Source organism: Bicyclus anynana, chromosome 18 (assembly GCF_947172395.1).
Source record: "Bicyclus anynana chromosome 18, ilBicAnyn1.1, whole genome shotgun sequence".
In the NCBI taxonomy this organism is placed as follows: Eukaryota; Metazoa; Arthropoda; class Insecta; order Lepidoptera; family Nymphalidae; genus Bicyclus; species Bicyclus anynana.
This window is the reverse complement of record NC_069100.1, coordinates 10,139,137-10,166,789: the sequence shown is the minus strand read 5'-3', so window position 1 is coordinate 10,166,789 and position 27,653 is coordinate 10,139,137. Positions and strand designations below refer to the sequence as shown.

General features: G+C 34.8%; 1 protein-coding gene across 1 annotated transcript in view; it reads left to right on the top strand.

Annotated features, from left to right (window-relative positions):
* Positions 1 to 718: 718 nt before the first annotated feature.
* The window catches only part of LOC112056006 (homeobox protein Hox-B4), a 31,654-nt gene continuing 4,719 nt past the window's right edge, over positions 719 to 27,653 (top strand). The window contains exons 1-4 of the mRNA XM_052887076.1: positions 719 to 893; positions 6,414 to 6,955; positions 7,537 to 7,731; positions 25,712 to 25,869. Coding sequence (XP_052743036.1) covers positions 6,448 to 6,955; positions 7,537 to 7,731; positions 25,712 to 25,869 — 861 coding nt within the window. The 5' untranslated portion in view covers positions 719 to 893; positions 6,414 to 6,447. The remainder of the gene's footprint in view (positions 894 to 6,413; positions 6,956 to 7,536; positions 7,732 to 25,711; positions 25,870 to 27,653) is intronic.

Below are 27,653 nucleotides of genomic sequence, written 5' to 3'. Positions count from 1 at the left end.
CTAGATACATAACTTATTAGGTACATTCTATATAAAAATCAATATAATTATTAATTTGTTCATTTGCCTATTTTTTTTAATTATTTTATTGATAAGACTTAACAATTATTAAACATGTCTATACTCTCGTCAAACTGTATTTACTGTACTGTAAACTGTAATTGCCATCTGCTTTGCGAAAAGTTCTTTCAAAAATCTGGTGGTTCTACATAAAGAAGTCCTGATCTATTTTAAAAAGTCTGTAAACTCGCCTTTGTTACTATTATAATAAAAATTTTGCCTAACATTAAGTACCTAATCGCATAAATTACTTAATAGACACAAATTAGTCAGATTTAGTCCACCGTCCAACTATCTAGATACATCAACTGACTTAAGTTAAACCAATTGTTTAAACAAAGCGAAAATCTAGTCCGCGGTTTAGTTACGAGAAAATATTCGATGCGTGAATTTCCTCGCAATAAGAGTAAAGGAGGCAACAATAGGTTAGAATGAGACGGGCGATCAAAAGGTGGGGCGTATACAACCAGTTAAAGAAGAGCTACCGAAGTTAACCGAGTTGTATTGATATTCAGTGTCGATATGGGTCGGTTTGAATTGGTAGGTTAGTACCGCCCAGTATTTTGTCACACACGCTTATAATATGGGACGATAATGGTGATAGTACTAATAAAATAATTCAGTTGTTCTCGAGTTTCGAACGCGCGCGTATCTGAACGCTTATTTTTTTTTAAACACCTATTAAAGGTGCTTTAACGGGAACGCAGTTTTAAAAAAAAAGTACTTTTTATGTACGCGGGTGCAGTGCCGTGTTCGATTTTTAAATTTTTGACAGCTGTGTTCATGTGTGTTTTGCTCTTTCTGTTTTCCTTAAATTTAAAAAGGATGCTTGCGTAAGTTTTTTTTTTATATTTAATTTAAAAACACATAATGTATTTTTTTTGTTAAAATCGTTAAAATTACGTGGGATACATAATCTGTATAAAGTTTAAATATTACTTTTAATATAAATCAAAATATTGGATTAAATTTTTTTACTTAATATTGATATTTTGGTACTTTGTTTTCTAATTTGGCTTTAGTTGTTGTGGTAAAATATTAAAAGTACCTACTCACATTAAAAGAAACAAAATGCTTTTATTTACATTTTAAAACTGAACGTTTCCAGATATTAGTTTGACCATCTGTACCACCAAATAGATAACAGGAATTAGAATGGACATAAAACTAAGCATAGGTATAATAACCATTATAATACCTACATACTTATACGACTTTCAGTAGAGACCCGTGTGACGTCACAGCCAACCCGCACTTTACTAAAATATAAATAAATGCTAAGGAAAGTTAGTCTGCCTTTTACCTTTTCACGGCTAAACCGCTCAACTGATTTTGATGGATTTTGGTGTAGAGATAAATTAGACCTTGGAGCAGAACTATATCTATTTAACGGAAAAATCCATGGTTCCATGAGGATTTGCGAATTTCACTCGCACTAGCAGGCATCCGCTAGCCATCTATAGGTATTTACCTACACAAACAACTTAAACCGCGACTTTACCAATTTCGGAATCGGATTTCGGAGTTTCGTTATATCAGAATTTATTCCGTTAGTAACACATAGCAGGAAATATAGATACGGACAGTATTTTCCCTTAACATGCTGGCAGAGAGTTTAGTTCTAGAACCGCCACAGCGAATGTGATAGGGAAAAATGTGAAAAATATATATTTTTTTTTACAAGTTAGCCCTTCTCACATGAAAGTAAATGATGATGTAATCTAAAATGAAAGCGGGCTGACTTGGTAGGAGGAGGAGGAACCATAGGTCATCACATTAACAGTAAAATAAAATATTGAAACAAAATATTTAACTTACTTTAATAGTAATCATCATTATCAACCCATATTCGTCTCACTGCTGAGCTCGTGTCTCCTCTCAGAATGAGAAGGGTTAGGCCAATAGTCCACCACGCTGGCCCAATGCGGATTGGCAGACTTAACACACGCAGAGAATTAAGATAATTCTCTGATAAGCAGGTTTCCTCACGATATTTTCCTCCACCGTATGAGACACGTGATGTTTAATTTTTTAAAATGCACACAACTGAAAAGTTGGAGGTGCATGCCCTAGACCGGATTCGAACCCACACCGCTCGAAATCGGAGGCAGAGGTCATATCCACTAGGCTATTACGGCTCGGATGTTGGTTGCTTTTCGCTAAAAGACGATTGACTGAACCGACTATCGGAACATTAACGCTTGAGGGCATATGATCAGCTTCTACCTTCACACTTCAAAGAAATTGTAAATGCTTTGGTTTTTTTTTATTAATGCAACTGTTGAGCTGGCCCTTCTCAACAGAACGTTCCAAACCAGTGGTAATCTACACTACAATCAAAAATCAAAATTTATTTATTTAAACTCAATTAGACAAACCTGACGTTTTAAAAGTAAACTAAGCCTACTTGAAACAATTTTTTATAATTTTTACTACGTTTTTGGAGGATATGTTCACTAGGTAACCCGGAATTCCAATTACAATCCAGCGGACCCGACAACGTCATTAGGTGAGACGCCCCGGGGCATCCTTCAATTACACATGGTTCTGTGGCACTACCCAAATTTCAGAACTAAAAAAAATTGGCAACAGAGATTTTTTTACAAAAAGAAAAGTGTGTGTCAGCTCCGACGCACGAATATAGTTTACTCGTTCAGATCGACTGTCTAAATCGGTTGCAGCGCACGTAAACGTAACGCTGTCATTCGTTCATCGAATTTTACTGCCCATATTTTTTCATACCGGGGGCTATATATGAAAAATCGATAAGGAGTAAACTACAAAAATTGGCATCAGAGAATTTCTTACAAAAAATCCCTAACTAACCTTAATACCTAATAGTAACTTTGCTTATTATTCGCCTGACCAGCCGGCTTCACTATCTTGACATATATTAAAATTAATTCAATTATAACCGCATTTTTCATATTTCATAAATCCAATCAAGTTAACGAAAATCACAATGTCAACTTGGCAATGTCATTTATCTACTTTATGATATTCACGAAGGGTTGTCAGCAGACACCGGATGTCATTTTTACCTATAATCTCAATTATGAACAGTTAACTTTAAATTAATAGTAAATTATTATATAAAAATTAATATACGCTATTTAGTAAATTTCATAAACACTAACATACGTTGATGTTAGTGAATAATTCACTAATATCAAAGTTTTGGTGTATTATACACCAAAAATTAGGCAGATAGGCCTTTTTTCCTGATTCCAAACATGTATATAACTCAATTTCGTAAAAAATGTTAGTTGTGCCCTTCTTAATTACGACGGCAGAATTGGCCTGCAGAGACTCGAACCGTAGATCTCTTAACCCGCAGTAGAACAATCTAACCACTGAGTCAATGAACAACGGCCTAAATCAACTCGGTAATATTCGGAGCTTAATCCGAATCCAATAAATCATAATCAAATAGCCGATACCATAATCAAATAGAACTGCTACTGTATAAGCTCGCATATATTACAGATAATATGCAATATTAGCTTATGATTATGAGACCGGCTTTACTCGCAATATTAGTTATCAACCCATAGACGGCTCTAACTTTTCAGTTATGTGCATTTTAAGTGTCTCAAACGGTAAAAGAAAAACATCGTGAGGAATCCTGCATACCTGAGAATTTTCTTAATTATCTACGTGTGTGAAGTCTGCCAATCCGCATTTGGCTAGCGTGGTGGACTAAGACTTAAGCCCTCTCATTCTGAGAGGAGAATAGTGCTCAGCAATGAGCCGAATATGGGTTGATGAATCTGAATGTAGCTTTACAATGGAAAAAGGAGCCTATTCGTAGCAAACTAACAAAAAATTTAATGTGACCATTGTGGTTTTCATAAAGTGTAGCGTTTCGGCACGAACGTTTATAAAGAGTAATTCAACAAATAATGTCGTGATTCAGGGTTGTCATACGGACGAAGTCGCAGGCGTCGGCTAATCACACTAATATTATAATGGCGACAGTTTGTATAAGTGTGAAAGTGTGTAAGTATGTATGTTCCTCTTTTACGCTGCGGCTACTGAAGCGATTTGGCTGAAATTTGGAATGGAAATAGATTTTACTCTGGATTAACACATAGGCTACTTTTCATCCCGAAAAAATCCTTGGTTCCCGCGGGATTTGTGAAAAACTGAATTCCACGCGGACGAAGTCGCGGGAGTCCACTAGTAATAGATAAAATATGCAATTTGAGCGCACAAGAGGTGGATATTAATAAATTTACTACCACTGTGTTATGTTTATCAGGCGCGTGCGCGGCGCGCGACCTCCTCATCATATTGATACGACGATATTGTAGTATATTGTACTAAATAGCTACCGGTTATAATTAATATGAAATTCGCGTGTCCGCAAGGAATTCAGTTTTTCAAAAATACCGCGGAAACCACGATATTTTCCGGCATGAAAGTAGCCTAAGTTAATTCAGGGTATTATCTATCTTCGTTTTTAATTTAAGCCAAATTAGTTCAATAGTTGCGGCGTTAAACAATAACAAACAAACTAACAAACATCCATATAAACTTTTGTGTCTATAATATTAACTAGTAGACACGACTTCGTCCGCGTGGAATTCAGTATTTCACAAATACCATGGGATGGGATTTTTCTGGAATGAAAAAAGTAGCCTATGTTAATCCAGAGTGAAATCTTTTTTCATTCCAAATTTCAGCTAAATCCCTTTAGTAGCCGCAGTGTAATGGAGGAACAAACATACAAACGAAGTTTCGCCTTTTTAATTAATATTAGTATAATATTCGTAGGATAACTGGCACCAAAAAGCGTTGCAATTGCAATACAGAAATGGAAAAAAAAACCCGAAAAATGCAAGTCGGTCTGGTTCACCATAGGTTCGATACTTTATAGTTACTTATTTACTTAACACAAATAAAAATTCAGTTTATGATTTAAGCAACAGCAACTTTCTGATTTTTTCGGACTTTTAGTATAAGACGGCATTATCTGGCAAATTTTCATAATTTTAGATCATCGGAATATATTTTGAATCCCTTGAGATTGTCGGAACAGTGCACTTGGTCGACGGACGATGAAGTGATTCTATAAATTAGTTTTTACCTTTTGCAGCACGGAACCCAATAAAATATTAAAAGCATTTAATTAAAGTTTATTTAAAAGTTGAAATATGTATGGACATTTGTTAAGGTGTAATAGAGTTCAACGCGTGTAAGGTCTCAATTAATGACCATTTTAGTTATTATACGTATAATTAGCAATAGTAAATGATGACGTAGAAAGTAATAAGTTCGAATAAATTATTTGTAAAAGATTTAAGTTTAAATTTGATGTCTTTTAATTTTTAGAAGTTAAATTATTGTGAATGTTATTCATGTTAATTTATTATGAACCTGAGAATGCCCGACTATAGTCTGGCAAGTTCGTTGATGACACTCCCATAATATGCGGGCGACGGGGGGACATGATATTTCGAACCCATATGGTGGCCCCGTATAGGTTCCAAACTAGTCAGTAGATGGTTCTTGTAACGCGACGCGATCCCAACTCAATTCAAGTCTTTTAATTTAATTTTGTATAATTTTTTATTTAATTTACTTATATATTATATTTGAAATATATCTAAAACCTATATATATTAAGAAATATGCTATCATATTTATTTTATTAATTAATTTATTTAAATTAAATAACTATGAGACTACGATAGCTAATATTATGTGAGTTTGTCTACTGGACCGAATTTAAAAGTTCTTTCATCAACTAATGCTAAATTATCAGCGAGTAATAATAAATAAAATAAAATAAAATAAAAATAAAAAGCCTTTTATTTCGCACATAAGTAAGCACATATACATATTAGTGTTAATAAAATTTATAAAAAAATAAATTACAATTTTTAAATTTTTGTAAGTACAAACTCAAACTTGAGGTTGAGTAAAGTAACTACTTTAATACTTATTTATAAAGTTTAAAAAAAAAATTTAATGCGAACCCCTCTATTTGAGGGTGAAGGCCTCCTCCAGAGATGACCAGTACTCTCTATCTGTGGCTTTTTTCCTCCACTGTTTTCCAGCCGTCCTTTCAATGTCGTCTACCCATCTACTTCTAGGTCTTCCTCTTTTTCTAGCACCCACAGGCCCTGTCCATGCCGTTAGCCGAGAAGTCCATCTATCGTCATTCATTCTTGCTACATGGCCCGCCCATCTCCATTTTAATCTCATAGAATAGTTTAGTGCGTCTATTACTCCTGTTTTTTCAGCGAGTAATACAGCCTATATTTTATCTTACGGTATTGGGTGAAACCGCGGGGAGTCCGCTAGTTACGTATAATCACAAAAATACAATTATTTATTATTATTTACAGGTAGATGATGAGACGAGCCATCCGATAGCAGAAAATGTCAACACTCCTCACCCAAGCGATGTACCGTCGCAACTCTGACGCGGAGAAGCCTCTAGAAATCGACCAGGATTCGAACCCCGATCCCTCGAGGTCCAACAGTCCCAAAAACATGAAGTTCTACAAACAATTAGACGAGGACAAAACGGTTTTAAACCAACAGAAGAAATCCTTTTGCATCGACGCTCTACTGTCCAAGCATATTGAGCCAGACCAGACCATCCAAGAGAAGATGGCTCAACAGAAATACCTAGCGCTAATCCAGAACAAAAGTTACATAACTAGATACCAAAATGAAAATTATGACACACAAATCGAGCAGAACACGATAGAGAGGTGTCAAAATCGGCCCGGCAGCGCCGGTTTTGACAGTCCCCGGTCAGGGAGGAGTTCCCCGAGGAGTGCGTCGCCAGGGTCTGATGATGGAAATCGGTCAGAGTGCTACAGCCCCCCCATTTCACCAGGAGTTGAAGGAGGGAGTGAAGAGTACGACAGCTATAGACCAGGTAACGTGAATTTGATGTACAAATACCTGCATTTTCAAACATAGACAGGAATACCGAAACTTCATGCTGGCTTAACGCGTGATATTTCTGTACTTTCCTCTGGTGCGGTATGAGGTTTTTTGACCTCATACTAAAACTTTATGTGGTGTAGTACGAGGTCCCATCAATCTCGTAACTCTTGAAGACGTTAGACGTACGAGGTCAATCATGAGGCTGAGAGAATATCTTCAAGCAAATCCCAAGACTTGTGACCCGAGTGTAGGTTTAAGAGGCTGTTTCACCGTGCGTGTTGTTCTCCTTGCTCAGCTAAATTCGGTGGAATCATACTAGAGCAGCTATGGTTACCTGGGCGGCTATATATAACATATGAATACGCACTACGTACAACGATTTTATACTATTAGATAGGTATGTTACGTGCCTACAAAATAACTGAAACTCGTTCGTTTACTTAACAAACTCATGTAATTAATAAAGACTTATTTAAAAAAGGCAGACAAAAAAAGACACTTCAATGCTCAATGTCGGAGTACTTCTCGGGACATCGATCTCTAACATTAAAAATTATTTATTTCCTCCAGGAATCATCCCAAAGCCGGGTCTCCTCCAACCACCGATGGTAGCGCAGTCCTCGCTCTTCAACTACCCACCCCCCGGTATGGCGCTGCCGCAAGCTTCCGCCTTCCACCACCCTGGGGACCGGGTGCTTCATCAGATGCAGCTGGAGTGGCTCGCCAGGTCCGGGATGTTCTACCATAGGATACCCGAGCTAGGGGGTGAGTAAGTTGTCAAAAGACATACAAGAAACTAAAATATTTATCTATCCATATGAAATTAAATTCATTTTACAATTTGGAACAAGCTCGCGCTAAAAATTCGACGGACTAAACATACGCCATGCAGGTAAATTTAAAAATGTTTGCCACTTCAATGCCATTTGCTAATTGCTTGGCCATTTTCCATTGCCATTTGCTTGGTTGTTAAGCAAATGTTAAGTTAACTTCGTTTAGTCCAAATACATTTGGAAATGCAAATGTTTCGAGAAAACTAAATCTTGGATATGATATCTAGATAATCTTAACTTCAAATTACCTACTAAGATTTCCTGTTTGCATTTTCCGCCATCATGAAAAAAGTGTTGGATTCAAGTTTTATTACAATTTTTTCCGCCATCATGAAAAAAGTGTTGGATTCAAGTTTTATTACAATTTGAACTCTCTATAATTGAGGTCATTTATATTTTTTATCTATCGTTTATCGTTATTGAGATAATCCGAAAAAGTAAAAAAAATACTTAGTGAAATTCGTTTATTGTTGATTTTTCTTTTTTCGTGATTGATATCGAAAATAATGAATTTATTTTTCAATTTGTATAAAAATTACGACCTCTAGCGCTCCGCAAAGTCGGCAAGGCCTTTTATGAAAAGTTTGTGAGCTTCCCATAGGTAAGTAAGGTACCACCAATTATGGACCGTGGTGACTTTGAACGATAGAAGTTTACCCAGGTCTAGGTACTCGATTGTCCTTGACTTGATTTTAGTAAATTTTAAGAAAAATAATATATTTTGTATAGAATGTTAATGGTTGAATTTCGACCACACTGCTAATAACTTTGTACCTTTTTCGCACATCGAAATTGTATCTAGGAACCACAAAAAATCAATGGTTAAGTTAAACCAGCACATTGACAAAGTGTCAGTATTTGAATAACCACCCCCATACAATACGCACCCCTGTTTACCGTCCACACATGGCACTTAGAATGGACTACCCGATTTTCGGAGGGTGCTATCTATAAGCTCTTATTATCTCGTTGGTTTAGTCGCTAGTAGTTCAGCTGTGGATTGGGAGGTATTGGATTCTAATCCCGACTTTTTTATATAAAAAAATTATACTGGTTCGTATATTCGTAACATCGAACTACATATTGTGTACTTAAAACATAAACGTTCATAAGACTTACTAATATCAATTACTCTAATTTTATATTCCGCTAAATTTAACCTACATTTTAATTTTTTTTAAAATCGCGAGTTTTTGTTTTTGCAGTACAATTTTCGACCAGATATACAAATATTAAAATATCGAAACCACGCCAACCAATAACCATATTTTGATATTTTAACAGACTTCAAAAAAAGGAAGGTTTTCAATTCGACGCGTATGTTTTTTTTTACTTTTTATGTTCGTTTCTTAACTTATTAACCCAATTTCAAAAATTATTTTATTGTTTAAAAGTGTATTTTAACTGCCCACATCCCTACGCATGCTGCAGACAGTGCCTTATACTTGACCGTCTGTGGTCAGCATTATGAGTAGTTGTGACATTAGTGTAACAGGTAGTGTTGGTATACGTCTTTCTTCGGAGAGCACTTTAAGCTTTTAGTCATAAGTCAATTAAGCTCGAAAATTAGGCCTATTAGGTGAACGTTACTTTCACGTTAAAACCACGTCCCACCACCCACTAATCCATTTATATCATAAAAAAAACTAATTGGCAATAAAAAATACTCCATGCCCATCCCCCTAAACCATAGACCATAAAAACGTTAATGGGTCACAACAAGTGAAAAACCTGTCATTAAGTAATTGAACCAATACGATAAACCACCCCATTGCACCCCCCGTCGGTGTATTTATAATAAACACCCTAACGCAAATAAGTTTTACTAACATGGGCAATTTGTGAAAAAGTTGCCGCTAGTTTGTAAGTATGGAGATGGACTTTGTAAATTACTGAATGTTTTTAACCGACTTCAAAAAACTGAGGAAGTATTTTTTTTATTAGATATCATCATCGCATTTAAATCTATCAGAACGTAAATGATGTTATTTTTAGCTTTTTAGTGTAGTAGTTTTATATAATCGGTTGGAAAAAAATATTCAACTGAAACAAAGATGTCTGTTTTATAAAAACGGTTGCATGTTTTTTTTCAAGACTTAAAATTATATTTACCTTCTATAAGGAGGCTTTATCTGTGTATGTTTCAGGCATCATAGGTCGTATGAACCAAGTTTGACATAGTGTTTGGTGACATGTGAAAGGTGACTTGATTGAGTGTTTTATTAGTTATGTAACAAGAAAAACTGTTTATACGTTATTTTTAGAGTCAGCTTCTGTTATTTTTAGGGTTCCGTAATAACATAAGATGAGAAACGAGGGTATAAAACAACTTTCACATGTCTAGTCAATGTTAACCAACATTGTTCATATAAATTTAAAATTAAAGAAATTGACCTTTTTGAGTTGTGTTTCATAGACTTTCTTAATTTTTTTTTATTAGTTTAATAATTTACCAACAAAAGAACACGCCAGATAAACAAAACCGACCAAATCCTTATTTCACCTTATCACCTGAATAGGTATAAACTGAAAACTGATAAAAATCAACTAAAATCTGTCATTTCGTTGCAAATAGTAACATAATCGATCATGTTACAGCCTCCATATCCGGCGATAACTTTATCTAATTTGAGGTTACGTCCCAAGATAGCCTGATTGTGATAAGAATCATCTAGGTCTTAGCTGGATTAGGCAGTTCGTTGTTTTGAGGAAAACATGTTTTTTTGTTGATTTTATGTGACCTATTTCTACTTCTAAGTAATAGATTTACTTATCATCACTCATTTATCTGTGACTCTTCGTCCAGTGGTAAATATGGGTTTTAATCATGAGGTCTTGGGTTCGAGTCGCATGTATTTGATGATGATTTATTGATGATTATTTGACGTTATTATTTTAATTACTATGATTATTTCTTACTTCTAAGGAATTTTCAGGAATATTCAGAAATGGACTCAGGAGCAGTTGATAAAGTCTCAGTTTATAAGAATATCGAAATTTCAGCCTTTACAGGCGTTCGCTCTACATAGGCTTAGGTAAATAACTAAAGCACTGTTGGTAACGGTTTCTTAGTGAAATATCTTTGACGCCTTGTATGGACGGCATGGTCTTCCCTTTAAGTATGTTTAATATGATATACGTGCGGTAGAGCTTTATAGGTTGAAAATTACAGACGAGGCGAGAGCGAGAGGAAGCAGAGGCTGTAATTATCAAAGCGCACGTATGTCATACGACGTTTTATAACACATTTGCGAGGAAACACACTTTTAACACTCTTTTTGAAAACGAATTTGCGTCTTTGCCTGTTTTCCATTTGATGACATTATGATACGCTTGTCATTTTTTCACAGAAAGTGAAGGGCGCACACCAGCGTTTTTTGGGCAAATGCACCAAAAATAGCCAGTATTATAATAGTACAGTACTCATAAAGTAAAATAATATTTTTGTGTTTCTGTTGGTTGTCATTTATTGTCAAAATTATTAAAATGAAAGAAATAAATGTTTATTTTACCTCACAAAATTAATATTCATAAAATATTGAGCACTTTTCTTACATAAAAACTCTTTTCTAAGATTTAAGATTACCGTTCGTTTTTAGACGGATGATAAAGGTTTTATAATGTAATCTAAAATGCACTCTACGGCACATGTGCATTTTACATTACATTACGGCGCATGTGCGTTATGAGATACATTACGATATTGAAATTAATTAATAAGAGATACTGTAGAAGCAAATGTGTTATAAAAACAATTACGATATGATATATATTGAAAAATTACATTAAAAAACTTTTAAAATTACATTATTGAAAAACAAACTTCCACAAAAAATGAACAAAACTATTGATAAGGCGTTAGACATTCCAAACTAGGTATATAAAATTTTGAATAAACACTTCTACGGTAGGTACTTGATAATTGAAAATTGAATCATGCCTACCTTGTAGCTGTCAGAAAATGACAAATTATCTCAAATTATGGTGAGTAAAATGTTTTTCCCACTCGGACAAGTATTTCCGATAAGATTTCGAAATAGGTAACGTTACGTAGATTTAAACGAGATATTATAGAGATAGGCAGATAGGATAAAGAAGCAATCACTAAAATCCCTTGGCGAATTTGAATTTAGTAATGGGCACTTTGTGGTCAGCTTCTACAAGAAAATAGTATCGCTAAAGCTGCTCAGAGATAGCGTTTCTGACAGGTTGTGATCGAATGGGACAAACATATTCAATTACAATTGCCTCCTTATTTTGTCTCATCACTACAAAGACAAACAGTTGGCATAACCTTAAAACAGCGTAGTTCAACAACCATGTACGTCAGTTCAAAGTTACATCGCCCATCCGATCACGAATCCGAAAACGAGAAACGCAATCTCTGAGCGGCCGAACTATAAACAGCATAAAACTGTGTTACAGTCTAAAAAGTATGATTGATGGTGAAAATGCCGACACATTAAAATTAACACTTATGCTTCAGTTTGATTGACACAGGGCAACATTGCACACTGTACTGTATCTAGCATGCCTTATCGAAAGTCTCTGCTTATGGACAACTATCCCGACGTTTCACGGTTTAAGCCACGTAGTTCCTGTTCCTGTGAATAAAATATATACCCTATGACACTCACAAAAAAACGTGGCTTTCTAGTGATGAAAGAATTTTCAAGAATTTTCTTACTACGACAGCGTGAGCTGACGAATTAGAAACAACCTTCACCCATCTGTTTAATGGATGAAAAGTGTTCAAATTTAGTACGTTAAAAAATATATTGCGAGTAGATTGTTTTAAAAACTCCTGACCAAATTATCATTAATGATAGTTAATAATGGTTAATAATAGTTTAACCAGAAATATTTTTAGGCAATCTACTCTTAATATATTTTTAATGTATTAAATTTAATAATAAACACTTTTCATCCATTAAACAGATAGATGAAGGTCGTTTCTAATACGGATTACTGTCATCATTTTATGAAAATAAAAAAAAATAACTACTTTAAAATCTCCTCTAAGTTTCAGCTAATACTCTATGGCAGAGCGTGATAAATCTGTCGCTCAGTTATCAGTTGTCTCTAATATGATCTGTCACACGGAGTCAATAAACCTTGTGCTGATAAACACAAATTGTTTCCCTGCTGGGTATTTTGGCGTTGCGAAATCATTGTAACTGATGTGATAGTCGTCAATAGTTATAGATATATCTAAAACATTCGAAAAGGGTGTGAATTTTCATCCTACTCCTATTTTCAGTTCATTATGCAGTCGGGTTTTTTTGTTTTTGTAATAATATTTTTATGTCTCTCATTTCTTTATTTCTCCTTTTTTTTTTAAATTTTTAACAATGTTATACATAAAATATAAAACTTATAAAAAAAAATTCAACCCTCCCGCTGCGGGACATTTGAGTGCCCAAGCAACCGGTGGTCAGGGCTCCAGAGTGAGGAACCTCCTCACAATACGCGCCGTCTCAAGAATCACTGCCTTTTGTATCCGACTCTTGATCCAACAGTTAAGCGAAAGCTTCTTAAGGTGTTGGTCGAAGCTTTTCGCTATAAGACCATTGACTGAAACAACTATCGGAACAATAATAGTTGACTCAACATTCGACATGGCAGTAATCTCGTGAGCAAGGTCCAAGTATTTTGATACTTTTCCTTTTCGGCTTTAACCAGATTATCGTCATGTGGAACAGTAATATCAACAACTATTGCACGACGCACTGACCGATCGACTAGTACTATATCAGGTCTATTTATTATTATTATAATAAAGTCCAAGACTTCTAAAATGTCACTGCAAGTTCACATTTGGTTGTGTGAAGAGGGTTGCGATGTGTAATAATAAGCAGGAATTAGCGCGAATGGTTTAAGCAATCATCGAAATAGGGCCAGATGTCACCCCCTTTATAATATTTACCGACAACGATTAGCTTAGTGTCGACACTTCGCATCACTAGAGATAATAGTAGGTATATTCATTTGGAATCTAGCAAAGTTAGCGCTTGACTGCGGTCTCACTTGAAGTTAAGTGACCAGTCATAATTACGAGTATCTCATACACGAGGAATACGATTTATTTTCCTCTGAATGGCGGCACGGCATCGTAACTGGTAACGTTTAGTGGGGTAAGAAACCCCATTTCACCAAACTGGTAATTGAACCCACAAAATGGGAATCAAATTGGCCTTCGGCTGGGCTTTCTTAAATTGTCTAGGTCTAGCTGGTGGGAGGCTTCGGCCGTGGCTAATTACCACCCTGCCGCCAAAGGCGCCAAGCGATTTAGGGTTCCGGTACGATGACGTGTAGAAACCGGGGTGTGGATTTTTATCCCCCCCACCCCTAACAAGTTATCCCGCTTTGATCTTAGATTGCATCATCACTTACCAGGTGAGATTGTAGTCAAGAGCTAACTTGTAAAGAATAAAAAAATAAAAAAAAAACCCAGGACCTCTGTCGTAGGCCATTGCATTACCAACTGTATATGTAAGCTAGCTGACGCCGTGCGGTTTCATCCGCGTGGTTCCCGTTCCCGTAGGAGTACGGAGCTAATATATAGCCCCCCTCGATAAATGGGCTATCTAACACTGAAAGAATTTTTCAAATCGAACAAACAAACAAACTCTTCAGCTTTATTATATTAGTATAAATGTAGTAGGTATCACGCAACCTTACGTCCTTAGGCATGCACTTGCCTAGGTTTCTTTAGGTGTATAACTAGATGTCATTTTCACTTTTCATGTCACGTATTTTTTTAAATACACACACAGCATCTAAAATTACCTTCTACGGTTTGAATTCTGAAATCGAATTCATATGACTGCAGATATTTTACAAGTTTTTCTGAGTATGGGTTGATCACAACCACTTAGGGGTTGACGATTATTGCCTCGCCGTATGTCGTTGCAACCTGTCACACATTTATGACCGTTTTATGGCAGGGTGCAATCGTTTAGGGTGAAAATGTAGCATGAATTGATGTGTTTTAGGGTGATAACAGTTATCATTTTGTAGGAGTGTTATAATTTTTTACAAGACTTTGTTGTTTTTTCTGACTGTGTAAGTGCCGTAGACTCCTTATCCAGCGTCGTCACCAGGGGGTTAAGTCTTGCACCACAACTGTATGTGTAGCTATTTAGGGTCAAGTGGGTGCTAAACTAGAACTTCTTCATGACGTTTGATTATACGTACTCTTTTTATACCATTTTTTTTATGCAATATAGGCCAGCGCTTTTTTTTTTTTTTTTAGTTTTTTTTTTTATTTTTATTGAGAAAGAATACAATAAGGAACTTAAGCTAACTTATCCTAATAACTATACAAATCATGCCCACGTGGAATGGTGGCAAGAATACTGGCTGCATTTCCGCGCTGGACAGCCAGGCTGATCCTTTGCGCAAAAAATGAGCCAGCCCTTCTGTCACCAGAAGCTTGACTAAGTAAGCATTAATGCGGTCTAAGTTGGAGCGCGCTTACCTAGAAGATGCCTATTCACTCTAGCTTTGAAGGTGTTCAAATTATATGTGTCAGGAAACACAAACGCCGGAAGGGCATTCCAAATTTTTGCTGTACGAATTAGAAATATAGATGCAAATCTTTTGGTACGAGTTGCCTGGACATCCACAATATATGGATGCCACCGTTTGCGACGTCTATACCATCGTTATATACCATCCGGTGGCATTTTTTTTTATTCAATGAGAAAATTAGCTTATTAATATTTTTTTTATTTAATGAATTATTAATATTTAGCCCATATTAGCCCATAGATTATTGTTTCGTGACGATTCAGTCTAATCCGTGCTACAGACGCGCATTTTTAACTGAATAGTTGAACTGTTCAGTTAAATTGTAGTCTCCGTCAGTTTTAATAGTATAGTTTTTCCTAATAATTTTGATTTAAATTTCGATCAAATAAAACTGTACTATTATAACCGCGCAGTTAAAATTAAAAACTGAAGGGCTATTGCGCCTCGTCTTATGCGAAAGCAGACAAAAAGCACTCAAAACGGACAAAAGCGCAAAGAATTAAATACTTGAATTTCAAGAAAAATTGGTGAAACTGGAGTTTTTCAATTGTTGTCATAATTTTGATAGTCGTTATCAACCCATATTCGGCTCACTGCTGAGTTGTCTACCACGCTATGCGGATTGGCATACTTCACACACGCAGATAATTAAGAAAATTATCTGGTATGCAGGTTTCCTCACGATGTTTTCCTTCACCGTTAATTGAATAACTTTGTGCTCAGAACAACGCACAGTTTCATTTGACATCGAAGACTATTATAATATTAATTATCGTCTTATATGTATTTCTATAGCTATATTTCGCTCCACATAATTTTGTAGCGTCTTCATAAAGAATTAAGTAAATTATCAACTTAATGACTTAATTAGTAGGCACATTTGAGCGCGCCTAGCTACCTACTTGATTTAAAAATTAGCGAAACGGCATTTTGTAAACACGGTGTGGTGCAACTGCTAGCGGAAATAAAAAAATAAATTCAACGGTCAGCTGACCTATTTCCTATTTTGGTATTCATTATCAACCTATTAAAATAAACAACAAATCAATTGACAATATGTCATCTACATACTATGATACCAAAATACAAATGTCATCAGGTGCCTACTGGTGGACATCATATAGTATGTAGATGACATATTGTCAATTGATTTTTTATTTATTTTAATAGGTTGATAATGAAAAAATAGTGAATAGGCCAGCAGATTGTAATATAAAATAAACATTTTTTTTTATAAATGATGTTTGCTTATGAATACGCACACGATGGCCTTTCTAGCGAGGTTTTTCTAGAGGTCCTTTTGAAGTACTTCTAGCAAGAATCACCTGCATAGCACTGCTCTACTTAGAAGGTGGCCTATTCGATAAATCAGTTCCTGTCAGAAAATTAAAGCCACACTAAATATTTTTGCATCATCCAATGAGTTGAAACGTAAATAACACTAAGTCAGACTTCATTTACTCTATCCTAAGAATGTAGCGAATAGCTCAGCAAAGCGGCATCTGCTATTTAATTGTTGATGGAATATAAACAATTCATGGTAACAGTTTTTAATAAAATTTAATATATGTACTAATTTTATAATAGGGTGTAATCTCTGGATACTCTGTACCGATTTTGATAATTGTTTTACTACGAGAAAGCCACGTTATTTATGAGTGTTATAGACTATATTTATCCCCGTATTCTCGGGAAGCGGAACTTTGCGAGTGAAACCGCGGGGCGTCGGCTAGTATATTATTTGTGATCCCAATGGGAAACGTATGAAAAAGAATACATTTATAAATAATTAAATTGGAGTTCCCGCACTCAGTGAGGCGGTACACCTACCGTACTCCCTAAAGAGCCCTAAGCCAATTATGAGCAGCAATTTGTTCGCGCAAACAAAGGGCCGGCCCTTGACAAATTAGATCGCCGTGTAGGGCGGCCGGGCGACGATGGAGTTATTGTCGATGATTCGTTTTAAGCGAGTTGGGAATTATCGATATTTAAACTGCATTTTTTTATCTGTTTTTATATTTTTACTCATCATCGGACAATGTCCTATCCGTATGTTGACTTATAATTATATCGGCCAATGAAAGTTAAACAATTTGTCAAGACATATATTACACCAAGATTATTAGCAACAGAATCTACCTTCCGAACTGGGTGTAGAGTCTCTAAGCATAGTCAAATAAAAAAATATTTTTAGGACGTCAAATTCTAAAAATATTATTTTTATTCGAAATAGGCTTGCGCTTGACTACAATCATGCCTGGTGGAAAACATTGGTGAGGTTTACCTAAAAGATGCCTATTTACTTTTGCCTTGAAGGATACGTGCCAGATAACACAACACATCTTGCTGTTCTTAAAGTGCTTGTAAACTAAGTCTACTTGAAGTAAATGAATTTTGATTCTGAAATATTCATCTAAAATCATTAAATATGATTAATATTACAAAATTGAACAAATTTTAACTTATCTATAACAAACATGAAGCATTTCATATAGCTACTACTAAACGGATGGTGCTAATAGGCACGCATCTAGTTATTACGACAGGTATCCGATTGATGAAAAGATTTCCTGAACTCTCTCTCTAAAGTAAGGTATTAGGCTCGCGTTTGACCATGATCTAACCTGATGGTAAGTGTAGATACAGTCTAAGATGGGACACGCTTGCCTAGAAGGTGTCTGTTCACTCTTGTTTTGAAGATACCCAAGTTGTAAGATTCAGGAAACACAGACTTGGGAAGGGTATTCCAAACCTTAGCCGTGGCGTATGAGAAAAGAAGACGCAAAATTAAAAAAAAAAGAACCTTATAGTAGGATGACATTTTACATTGAATTTCTCGCGAATTTCTTTCTAAAGATGGATGTTTATTACCGAATCACACAAGAACGGCTGAACGAATCTGGATGATATTTGGTTCAGATAGGTAAAGATAGGCTGCTGCATTTACTGTTTGTTGGTAAACTGCGGGGAAGCAGCTAATAAACCTATATTTTTTTTAATCAAAATCTCTATGGATGAGTAAGGGCTTATAATTCAAATTTAAAAAATAACACACATATTAATAACACGGGATATTTTTTTTTCTGTCTACATGATAACACTAATATCTTAAGCTATTAGATTTTATCGCTGAAAAAAAACACATTTTAAAAATCGCTTGTTTTCGCTTGTAACTATAATAATTAGATCATAGTACACGATTCAATTTTATCGATACCACAAAAACAAACCGCATCCCTATGGAATAGCGGCACCCGAAAAAGGGTGGATTTTCAGTGGATTTTCAGTAAAGAATCTATTTATACAGACCGGGACGGACTCGACCGTTACCGTGATATATTGCTAGTGGTCCGGCCGTACTAACATTCATATACTGTAATATATTTAACCACTATCTATACTAAAATAAGAGAATATATACTGATATAGTGATATATCGAAAGTAAATAAAATTATCAAAACTACTGTGGATGAGGTTATTAAAAATAGAGACAAAAAACAATTTTGACAGTCTGTCTTTCTGTTCACAATTACAATTTAAAACAATAATAACTCACGAAATAAAAAATCAATGTTTAGATATAGATATCAATAATGGTTTAGCCAGACTTCTGAAAGTTAAGTACCCTTTTTTTAGTAAATCTTTTATTCTTCAAATTTACAATATCACTGATAATTTTTCGGTTTTATCTTGGTTAGTTAATTTTTAATAGTCGTAGTTTAGTTTTTAAATTAAAAACTGCAAGTTTGCCTTCCAGAAAAAAATACGCCTTTTTTAGATCCCTGTCGAATGAGCTATCGTTAAGTACTTAGTTTCCTATCGTTCTAACGAATATTCGCTGGTTTATTTTTCTTTGGCTAGTCTAGTATTTTTGTTATAGTTCAAACTTCAAAGTTGCATGAATAAAATTAAATGCGACAATTAAATAAATTTCAATCTACCCTCCTTTTAAAGTCGATCCAATTTGTGCCCCATTCTAACAATCAACACATTTAGACAATAAACAAACAAATAAACGATAAATACATATAAATTACTCTTGCTTCTCCTTACAGTATAAAAATCAACAGAAACCAATCAACTGTATACCTTATTAATATTAGTAATAAAGTTTGTATTAATAAATTGAAATGGAAACATTAAGTAAAGAAAGAAAAATAGATTTTGTACTTTATTTTATACGAAATAAAGTTCATTTCAACTATTTACTTCAATGATTCATTTAAGTTTAGACGTTTCAATCGATTGTATACTGTAATGTAGTATAAATAAGGTTTACAGTAGAATATGAAATTTGTAAAAGTGACATAAGTATTGGTTGTCATATGTTTATGGCTGAGGGGTGGTTTTGCTAATTTTACGGTCGAATAGATTAATTTATGGGGCAGGGATTATAATTTTTCCTATTTCCCCGGTACTTAGTAATCGAATTTCGCCCCCAACAGCTATTTCTTATCCGACTTCAACGATAGATGTACAACAATTAGTAATTATTCTTTTTATTCAATTACAAGTTAGCCCTTAACTGCAGTCTTATCATCATCATCATCATCATTATTATCAACCTATATTCGGCTCACTGCTAAGATCGAGTCTCCTCTCACAATGAGTGGGGTTTGGTCAATAGTCCACCACGCTGACCCAATGCGGATTGGCAGACTTCACATGCTCAGAAAATTAAGAAAATTCTCTGAAGTGTCGGTTTTTCTTTGACCGTTTGAGACACGTGATATTTAATTTCTTAAAATGCACACAACTGAAAAGTTGCAGATGCATGCCCCAATCTGGATTCAAACACACACCCTCCGGAATCGAAGGCATAATCCACTGGGCTATCACGGCTCAAACATGTCAAGATTGTAGTGGTAATAATATCCGGGTCTACAGAACCAATTTTGAAACCAATAGAAAGCCACTTTATTTGCGAGTGGCATAGGCATATTTTTATCCCCGTATTCCCACGGAAACGGGAACTATGCGGGTGAAACCACGGAGCGTCTGCTTTTAATTTATAACTTTGTAACTAACAGAACAGATTTTTAATAATAAACCATAACCGAATCCTTGAAGTGCTCCTTGCGGCGTGCACTTCATAGATGCAAAAATGCACTGCCTACCCAAAGAAAAATGCATTACGAACATTTATCCACTTCTCAGCTTCAAGTATAGAGTAAGCTTTAGAAGAAAGAAAATGCTCAAGTTCGAACCCAGTACAATATAATGCGGATCCGACCAACGAGGCATGAAATAAACTAATCAAAGCATTTTAAACTCTATCTAAATGTAAATAATACATAGATTCGATAATTGCTCTGTAATAGTCGTGTTATCTTGATATCAAAGGATCTTAAATCTTATCAATGTTTCAACTCCGTCGGCGGATATCAAAGTGGGGAGGCGTCTGACCCCCACTTTTTACAAGAAGTGTGAATGAAATTATTTCATTTCATAATTTTAAATTAAATTCATTTCATCATTGTGAGATAAAATAAATATAATTTAATTGGTTAATTTCTAAATTTACTCTTACTTTATTTGTGTTAGGTTAGGTACTTTATAATTAACTAGGAGACGCCCCACGGTTTCACCCGCGTAGTTCCTATTTCTATGAGAATTGACTGTCGATATCGACGCGAGACGACGAGCAACTGGCACTTTGCACTTCACTAGTAAGCTATTTAATGATATTTATCAATGAATACGTTTAGCTAGGTCATAATATAAGGATGCGATAAGGGACACTATTTAAGATCTATTTAAAAAACAAATATTTATTACGCCGATAATAATTGTTTTAGTACATGTTCCTTAGACATTTTTAATTAATTTTCCTTATAGAATATAACCCTAGAGTTATGGGAGATACTCCCGAGCACCCTGTATAATATATTTGTTACGGTTTCCTAACAACAGTACTGAGACGGGTGGGTGGGTCTGCCAATCAGTCTGATTCGATTTACGCCTCCAGCTACCAAAACGTAGCATTATATGAATACGTATATACATTTATATTTCTAGTTATGTATTTTACTGTTGAACCTTGTAATGTATCCCGTGGTTGAACATTAATTTATATTTAAGTTTGGAAAAAGTCGATGTTTGTTATAAAAATACATAAGATCAATGATCTTATAAAGTCACTGCATAAGACTATACTATCGTATAACGTGACTAAAATCTCATAAGTTTGTAAAATATTTATATTAAGTATTCTTCTTTTTAATTGGATATTGTAAATTATTCTAAAAATAAAAAGAAATGTAGATGATAATTTTAAAAAGTTATATTCATGTAGCGGTGACAACATAAGCCGTCGATATGAAATAAGACTTATTTTATAGCGATACCTTTGCTATTACAGTTAAACAACGATCCTTTAGAAACTTGTTAGTAGAATATGTACTGTTGCACGATCCCTTTGATTTTTGTATAATAGATAGATATTATTATATACTAAATCCTATCACTGAAATAATCCTAACAATAACAAGTTTAATATGTAAAATTGTTTAACTATATTGGCATATTCAAGACTAATCGCAAACCCTGTAGGACAGATCTATTCCCAAAAAAAATTTTTTATTAATTAAAAATTAAAGCCGTTTCTGAAAGGACCACAGAAATTTTGTAATTTAAACGGCTTAAATTTAAACATCACTGGCTTGGCACCGCCTTCAAACTGATCAGAAGGTAGCATATTGATAAGATGTTATTTTTTGCTTTTTAGTTTAGGTTAATTTTCGAGTTGGAAGTCGGTTGAATTTTTTTTATCAAAATTTTTATTTTTAAATTTTTAGTGTTAGCACACCTACTGAGTGTGAACACAAATGAAACGTTGTTTTCTTATAATAATTATCTAAGTCCTATAATCCCAATTTTAATTTTATAATACTACCTTAACTCATATACAAAATTTCACTGCCCCTTTGTCCACACGTAATATGAATATTGAGAAAAACGTGAATGGTGACTGTCCCCCGTCTTCATCACCAGACCCCCTATGCAGTCACAATCCATATGGTTGGAAAGTTCTCATCAATATAAAATTTATCAAGTCCAAACACAAGGTAGCTACTGTGAACCGTCGAGGAGTTCCCTTAACTCTCCTTCATCTTCGTCACCAGACCCCTAATACAGTCACAACCTATCCAGGTGGAAAGTTCTCATCAATACAAAATTATCAAGTCAAAACATAAGGTAGCTACTGTGAACCGTCGAGGAGTTCCCTTAACTGTCCTTCTTCTTCTTCTTCTTTAATACAGTCACAACCCATCTAGGTGGAAAGTACTCATCAATACAAATAAATCAAGCCCAAACAAAAGGTACCTGCTGTAAATCGTTGACGAGTTCCATCGTCTGTGTTTCGGCTCCATCATCAGACCAACTCCAGACCTTCATAAAATTGTAGTGGTTTAAAATACCTTATGAAAACACTAACAAACGCACTAGCCGTCCTTACGATTTTCGAAAGTTCCCCTCAATTTCTCCAGGATGCCATCATCAGATCCTGACATGAAAAAAATGGGACCACCCTGAAATCAAACCCTTCAAAACAAAAAAAGAGTTTTCTAAATCGGTGCACAAATGACGGAATTATCGCTGGACATACATTAAAAAAAAAAAAAAAAAAAAAAAAAAAAAAAAAAAAAAAAAAAAAAAAAACATACATACAGCCGAACGTAGAACCTCCTCCTTTTTGGAAGTCGGTTAAAAATAATACGCCTATTAAAACATTATTTATAAGTTCTTAACATTGGCAACAACAAAAGTTAATTCTACTGCCAAAGACCGGCGATAATCCCATAAAAATTATAATTATCAATTAGTATAACAGGATTGTAGCAGCAAGCGACATTTGGTCGTGTTTGCACAACCGATAAAATGGCGTTGTAATTCCTGAACGCATCTGTCAAAGTTTGCGCGGGAGACCGGCTAATGTCATTGTGACGGCGAGGTTCTTTTTGTGTACAATTTGAATTGAACCTTGAATTATAATTTCATCAGTATTTGTAGCCCGGCCAGAAATATAAAATGCCTGGTTATGGGGCGCCACAAGAATTTATAGCCGACTGTGTAAAGTATTATTGGAGAAACTAGTATCTTTTTTGTCCTCATCATTTGGTTTTTATTTTTCTAGTCAGGCATATTGAAGAAATAGAATCTTGATTATCAAACACATTAACATTAATCGCTATTTATTTATTTAATGATCTTCGAAAGCTACATGAAATTCCTACAGTTTTCCCGCCAAAACTCCTTCAAATACTTATTTATTTTCTTTTTAGGAGTTCCACCTTCATCCAATCTCCGAAGTCCTTATATTTACGTTTAGTAATTTCGAAAGCGCATTGTGAATGTTCAAATTAAACATTCGAAAGATATTTAAAAGTAAATTAAACATGGCGTGCGTTCGAAAATCAACATGAAATCGTGCTTAAGGGTCGGTTTGATGAATCAATAACTGAAACTGAGTTATTGACAATACGTGACCCGTCTTCGGTTGTTCGGGATAGTTTATTTGTTAGAGGGACTTTTAAATCATAAATTATAGCCATTATTAAATACTAGCCATTGCTCGCGGGTTCACTCTGAGTGTAATTTTTTTTGTTCATAAAAGATAGGTTCCCCAGCTAACTTAGCTACGTACGCAAATAAGTTGATCGATTGAGTGGAGCGCGAAAAAACAAAGTTATTTAATTTTTTTTTTCAATAAATATAAATAAAATTTAAGTATATGATCTATTATGATTTCTAAATAACTTTTTTAGCAAGTGCTTGATAGTTATTAACACAATAGTAAAACACGAACTTTTTAAATCTGTGTTTAGACTTTCACTAAAAGATGAAGAAGGTGATAAAGAATGTAGCTGTCGTTTTATTTTCAGTAATTTGCTACATTTGAAGCTTTTTTTTTTCTTTACGGCGTGATCCTATTAGATGTCCTGCAAAATAGTAGTTTGTGGTAGTTTCATATCAAATTTAATAAAAAAAAAACAAAAAAAAATTTTGAAGCTGCAATGGACTTATACAGCATGACGGACAATATTTGACCACTTTCGCCACATTAAGGCAAATTATTTGATAAAAAATTATGACTGACTGAATGATAATTGCAAAAAAGCGTAAATATAAAACAAAAGAGGTCGTACTTACCCCATCGTCGAACCCGTCGGTATTTTAATATCTATCGCCAAGAATCATTCAAACACTGTCATCCATTTTGTAACATCACAATGTTACTTGATGTAGGTACTACAAAAATAAACGTCAAACTAACACTAGACCTTTTGGTTAATGAATAGTATTTACATGACGTCATGAAACGATTAAATAAAGACCATCATGGCTCAAAACGTTTTGGCTCGTAAATTGAAATTTTCATGATTTCACGTAAATATGGTATTAATTCTTCAATCTAGTAGAACGATAGTGAACAATTTAAGACCATTGTAAAAAGTGTCAACTAGCCTATTCCGCTATGTACAGTGTCTACGTAACACAAGGTGGGTTTATCTTCTTGTTTCGTCAAGTATCAGTTAATATAAAAATATCTAATGTATAGGTATTAGTTTCCGAGAACACTCCAAATTGTCGGTAATAGCTGGTCAGTAAAACATTTTAATTAACGAACGAATACAAAGTACACCTACAGTTAGATTATCTCAGTAATTTGTACAATAACAGCGCCCGATGCTTATCACATAGATACAAATCCATGGCGAATTATATTAATTAGGACGAGTGCGTCAAAACAAATTTGAAGTAGGTGGTAGGCAACAGTAGGTAGTCAGATAGTAAGTTTCGTGACAAAATTTGTTCGTAGAAATATGAAGTAATTATGTAGGACTGTGTGTATGTGTGTGTAGTAATTGAATCAAGAAATTCCGTAACGAAAATAAACATAACTCTTAAGCCGAGCATCAAGTGTAGGTACATTTCATATTGACTCAACTGGACAAATGGTGTGAAACTAGGAGCAAACTTATTAAACGATAAACCAGTTCGATTCTAGCTCAATGCTCAACGTAGAGACATCTTAAATTTTTTTTATTTATTTTTTTTTTATTCCTTCAAAAAATACTGCACAAATAAAATAAATTAATAGTTTTAATTGCAAAGTTGATAAAAAATGCTATGCAATAGCTTTACCACAGCAGTCACCCGAATGCCACACGTATTTCTGTTTTATTTTATTTATTTTAATGATAATGACTGAGAACCGATAATGGGTAGACACGGAGTAGCCACCAACTTCGCAACTCCAAGCTACAAGACAAATAGGTACAGAACCTCAAGGTACCGTAGTCACATAGGCAAAAGTGGCAGTTGATTACTAGGTAGTTTATTATATTTATTTATTTTATTATTTTGTTCCCAGGCGCTCCCCATCCCTTGCTCGGCAAGACCCGGCGCCCGCGCACCGCCTTCACGTCCCAGCAGCTGCTGGAGTTGGAGAAGCAGTTCCGCATGAACAAATACCTTTCCAGGCCGAAGAGGTTCGAGGTTGCTACTAGCTTGATGCTGACTGAGACTCAGGTGAGAATACCGTTGCATACCTCTGTTGCAGCTCAAATAGGGTAATTGACTCGAATATCAAATTTAATATAAACAATATTGATTTCGGTTAGTACCTGGAATAAGGGTCCGAAATATATCGATATTAATTAATAAAAGTTAAGGATTTCTTATAAAACTTGTTCATTTTTTTGACGTCAGAATGTTACTTGATGTTCCAAACGTCAAAATAATTGTTAAGTAATGTTTTTGTCAAACGCTCCGTTTGTAAGGGATTTGTTATTTAGTCGTCATGAAACAGTTGAATTATAGACCATCATGGCCGACAGGCGGTTTGGCTCGTATCAAAAACATATTTAAAAACTAAAACTTTCATTTAATCACGTCTCAAAAAAATTAGAAAAAAAAATTCAATCTAGTAGAAAGTTACTTAATGAAACTATATAAGACCATTAAACTATTTATGACCATTTAAAAAAGTATCAACTAGTCTATTGCTATATATGGTGATTTACTGGATTACCAACTCGTGTCAAATGATTAAGGACTAATTATAATAATTTTTAAATTAGCTAAGACTTAGTCTGATTTTAGAAGAAATATTCTGTATTTTCTAAATTAGTTTAGGTCTAGTCGGGTTGTAGGCTTCGGTCGTGGCTACAACTCTACCGGCAGTGATGTTCTACATTATGTAAATTAGCTGAGGTCTCGTGTGTTGGAGACTAAGCCTTATTAACAGACTTTCTTCAATAATAAACTTGTAGTTCCAGCAACTTGAGATCATAACTGTTTATTTATGTTGGAGGAGCTCTACACTGCGTGCGACTCATGTTCGTGCTCTTATGAGTTGAGTAACGTTTATTAATACGGGCCTATAAAAACCTTGTCTGGACACTAAAATGTCTTATTTCATTGCAAGAAGAAAATTAGCTCCTACATTGTTTGAATCATGCTGAGGTTTTCTTATTTTTCTGGTCAGGCCAACGACATTGCTCCTACGATCTATAGACACGATTATAACTGTCTTTCACTCGACTCCCCGAACTGATGATAGATTAAATTATTGTGAAAACTTGTCAATTAATTGCTCCCCCCTCAGCAATTGTAACAACTTTTGTGCACTGTTTTTAATAAACGCAAAATGCAGTCTATACAGTACTCGTATGTCGATAGATGACGCGTATAACCATACATACCGTCAAAGACTTAGAGTTACACAAGTAGATACTGTAATTCCCAAACTATCTTGGGACAGCCCAAAAAGGTTACATTTACCCCAACGATAACACTTCGCCGGGAAACCTTTTTACGCCACTCCAATCACGACACCAAAAACAACCCTATTTTGACAGTTGCAAAATGGCGCGAAGCGTCTGTCAAGTTGAACGATGCCCCGGATTTGAGCTTACAAATGCTCGGAACAAGATTATGGGGGCGGTAAAACGTACGCAATAAACGTTATTGCTTGGGGCGTTTTATGTTGGTTTAAAGATTAATCTCTGCGCCCGTGTCGGGTTATGATATATGTCCTTGTTACTTACTTTAATCTAAGAAAAAAATCTTTTTCTTTTCAGTCATAGCTTCTCGGCGACGAGTTCTAGCGTTTTTGACCAATTTTTTTTTTGTAATGCACAGACCTGAATTTTTACAAATATTGAACTAGATTTTAGGTAGATACCTACTTTTGAAAGTAACATATAAATCTTTTCCTAATAGAAGTTCGACGCAAGTCTAAGTTTATTATTGGACCATTTTCTGGAGATATTTTCCTCACTTTTCTATAACGATTACTATTATTTGATCTA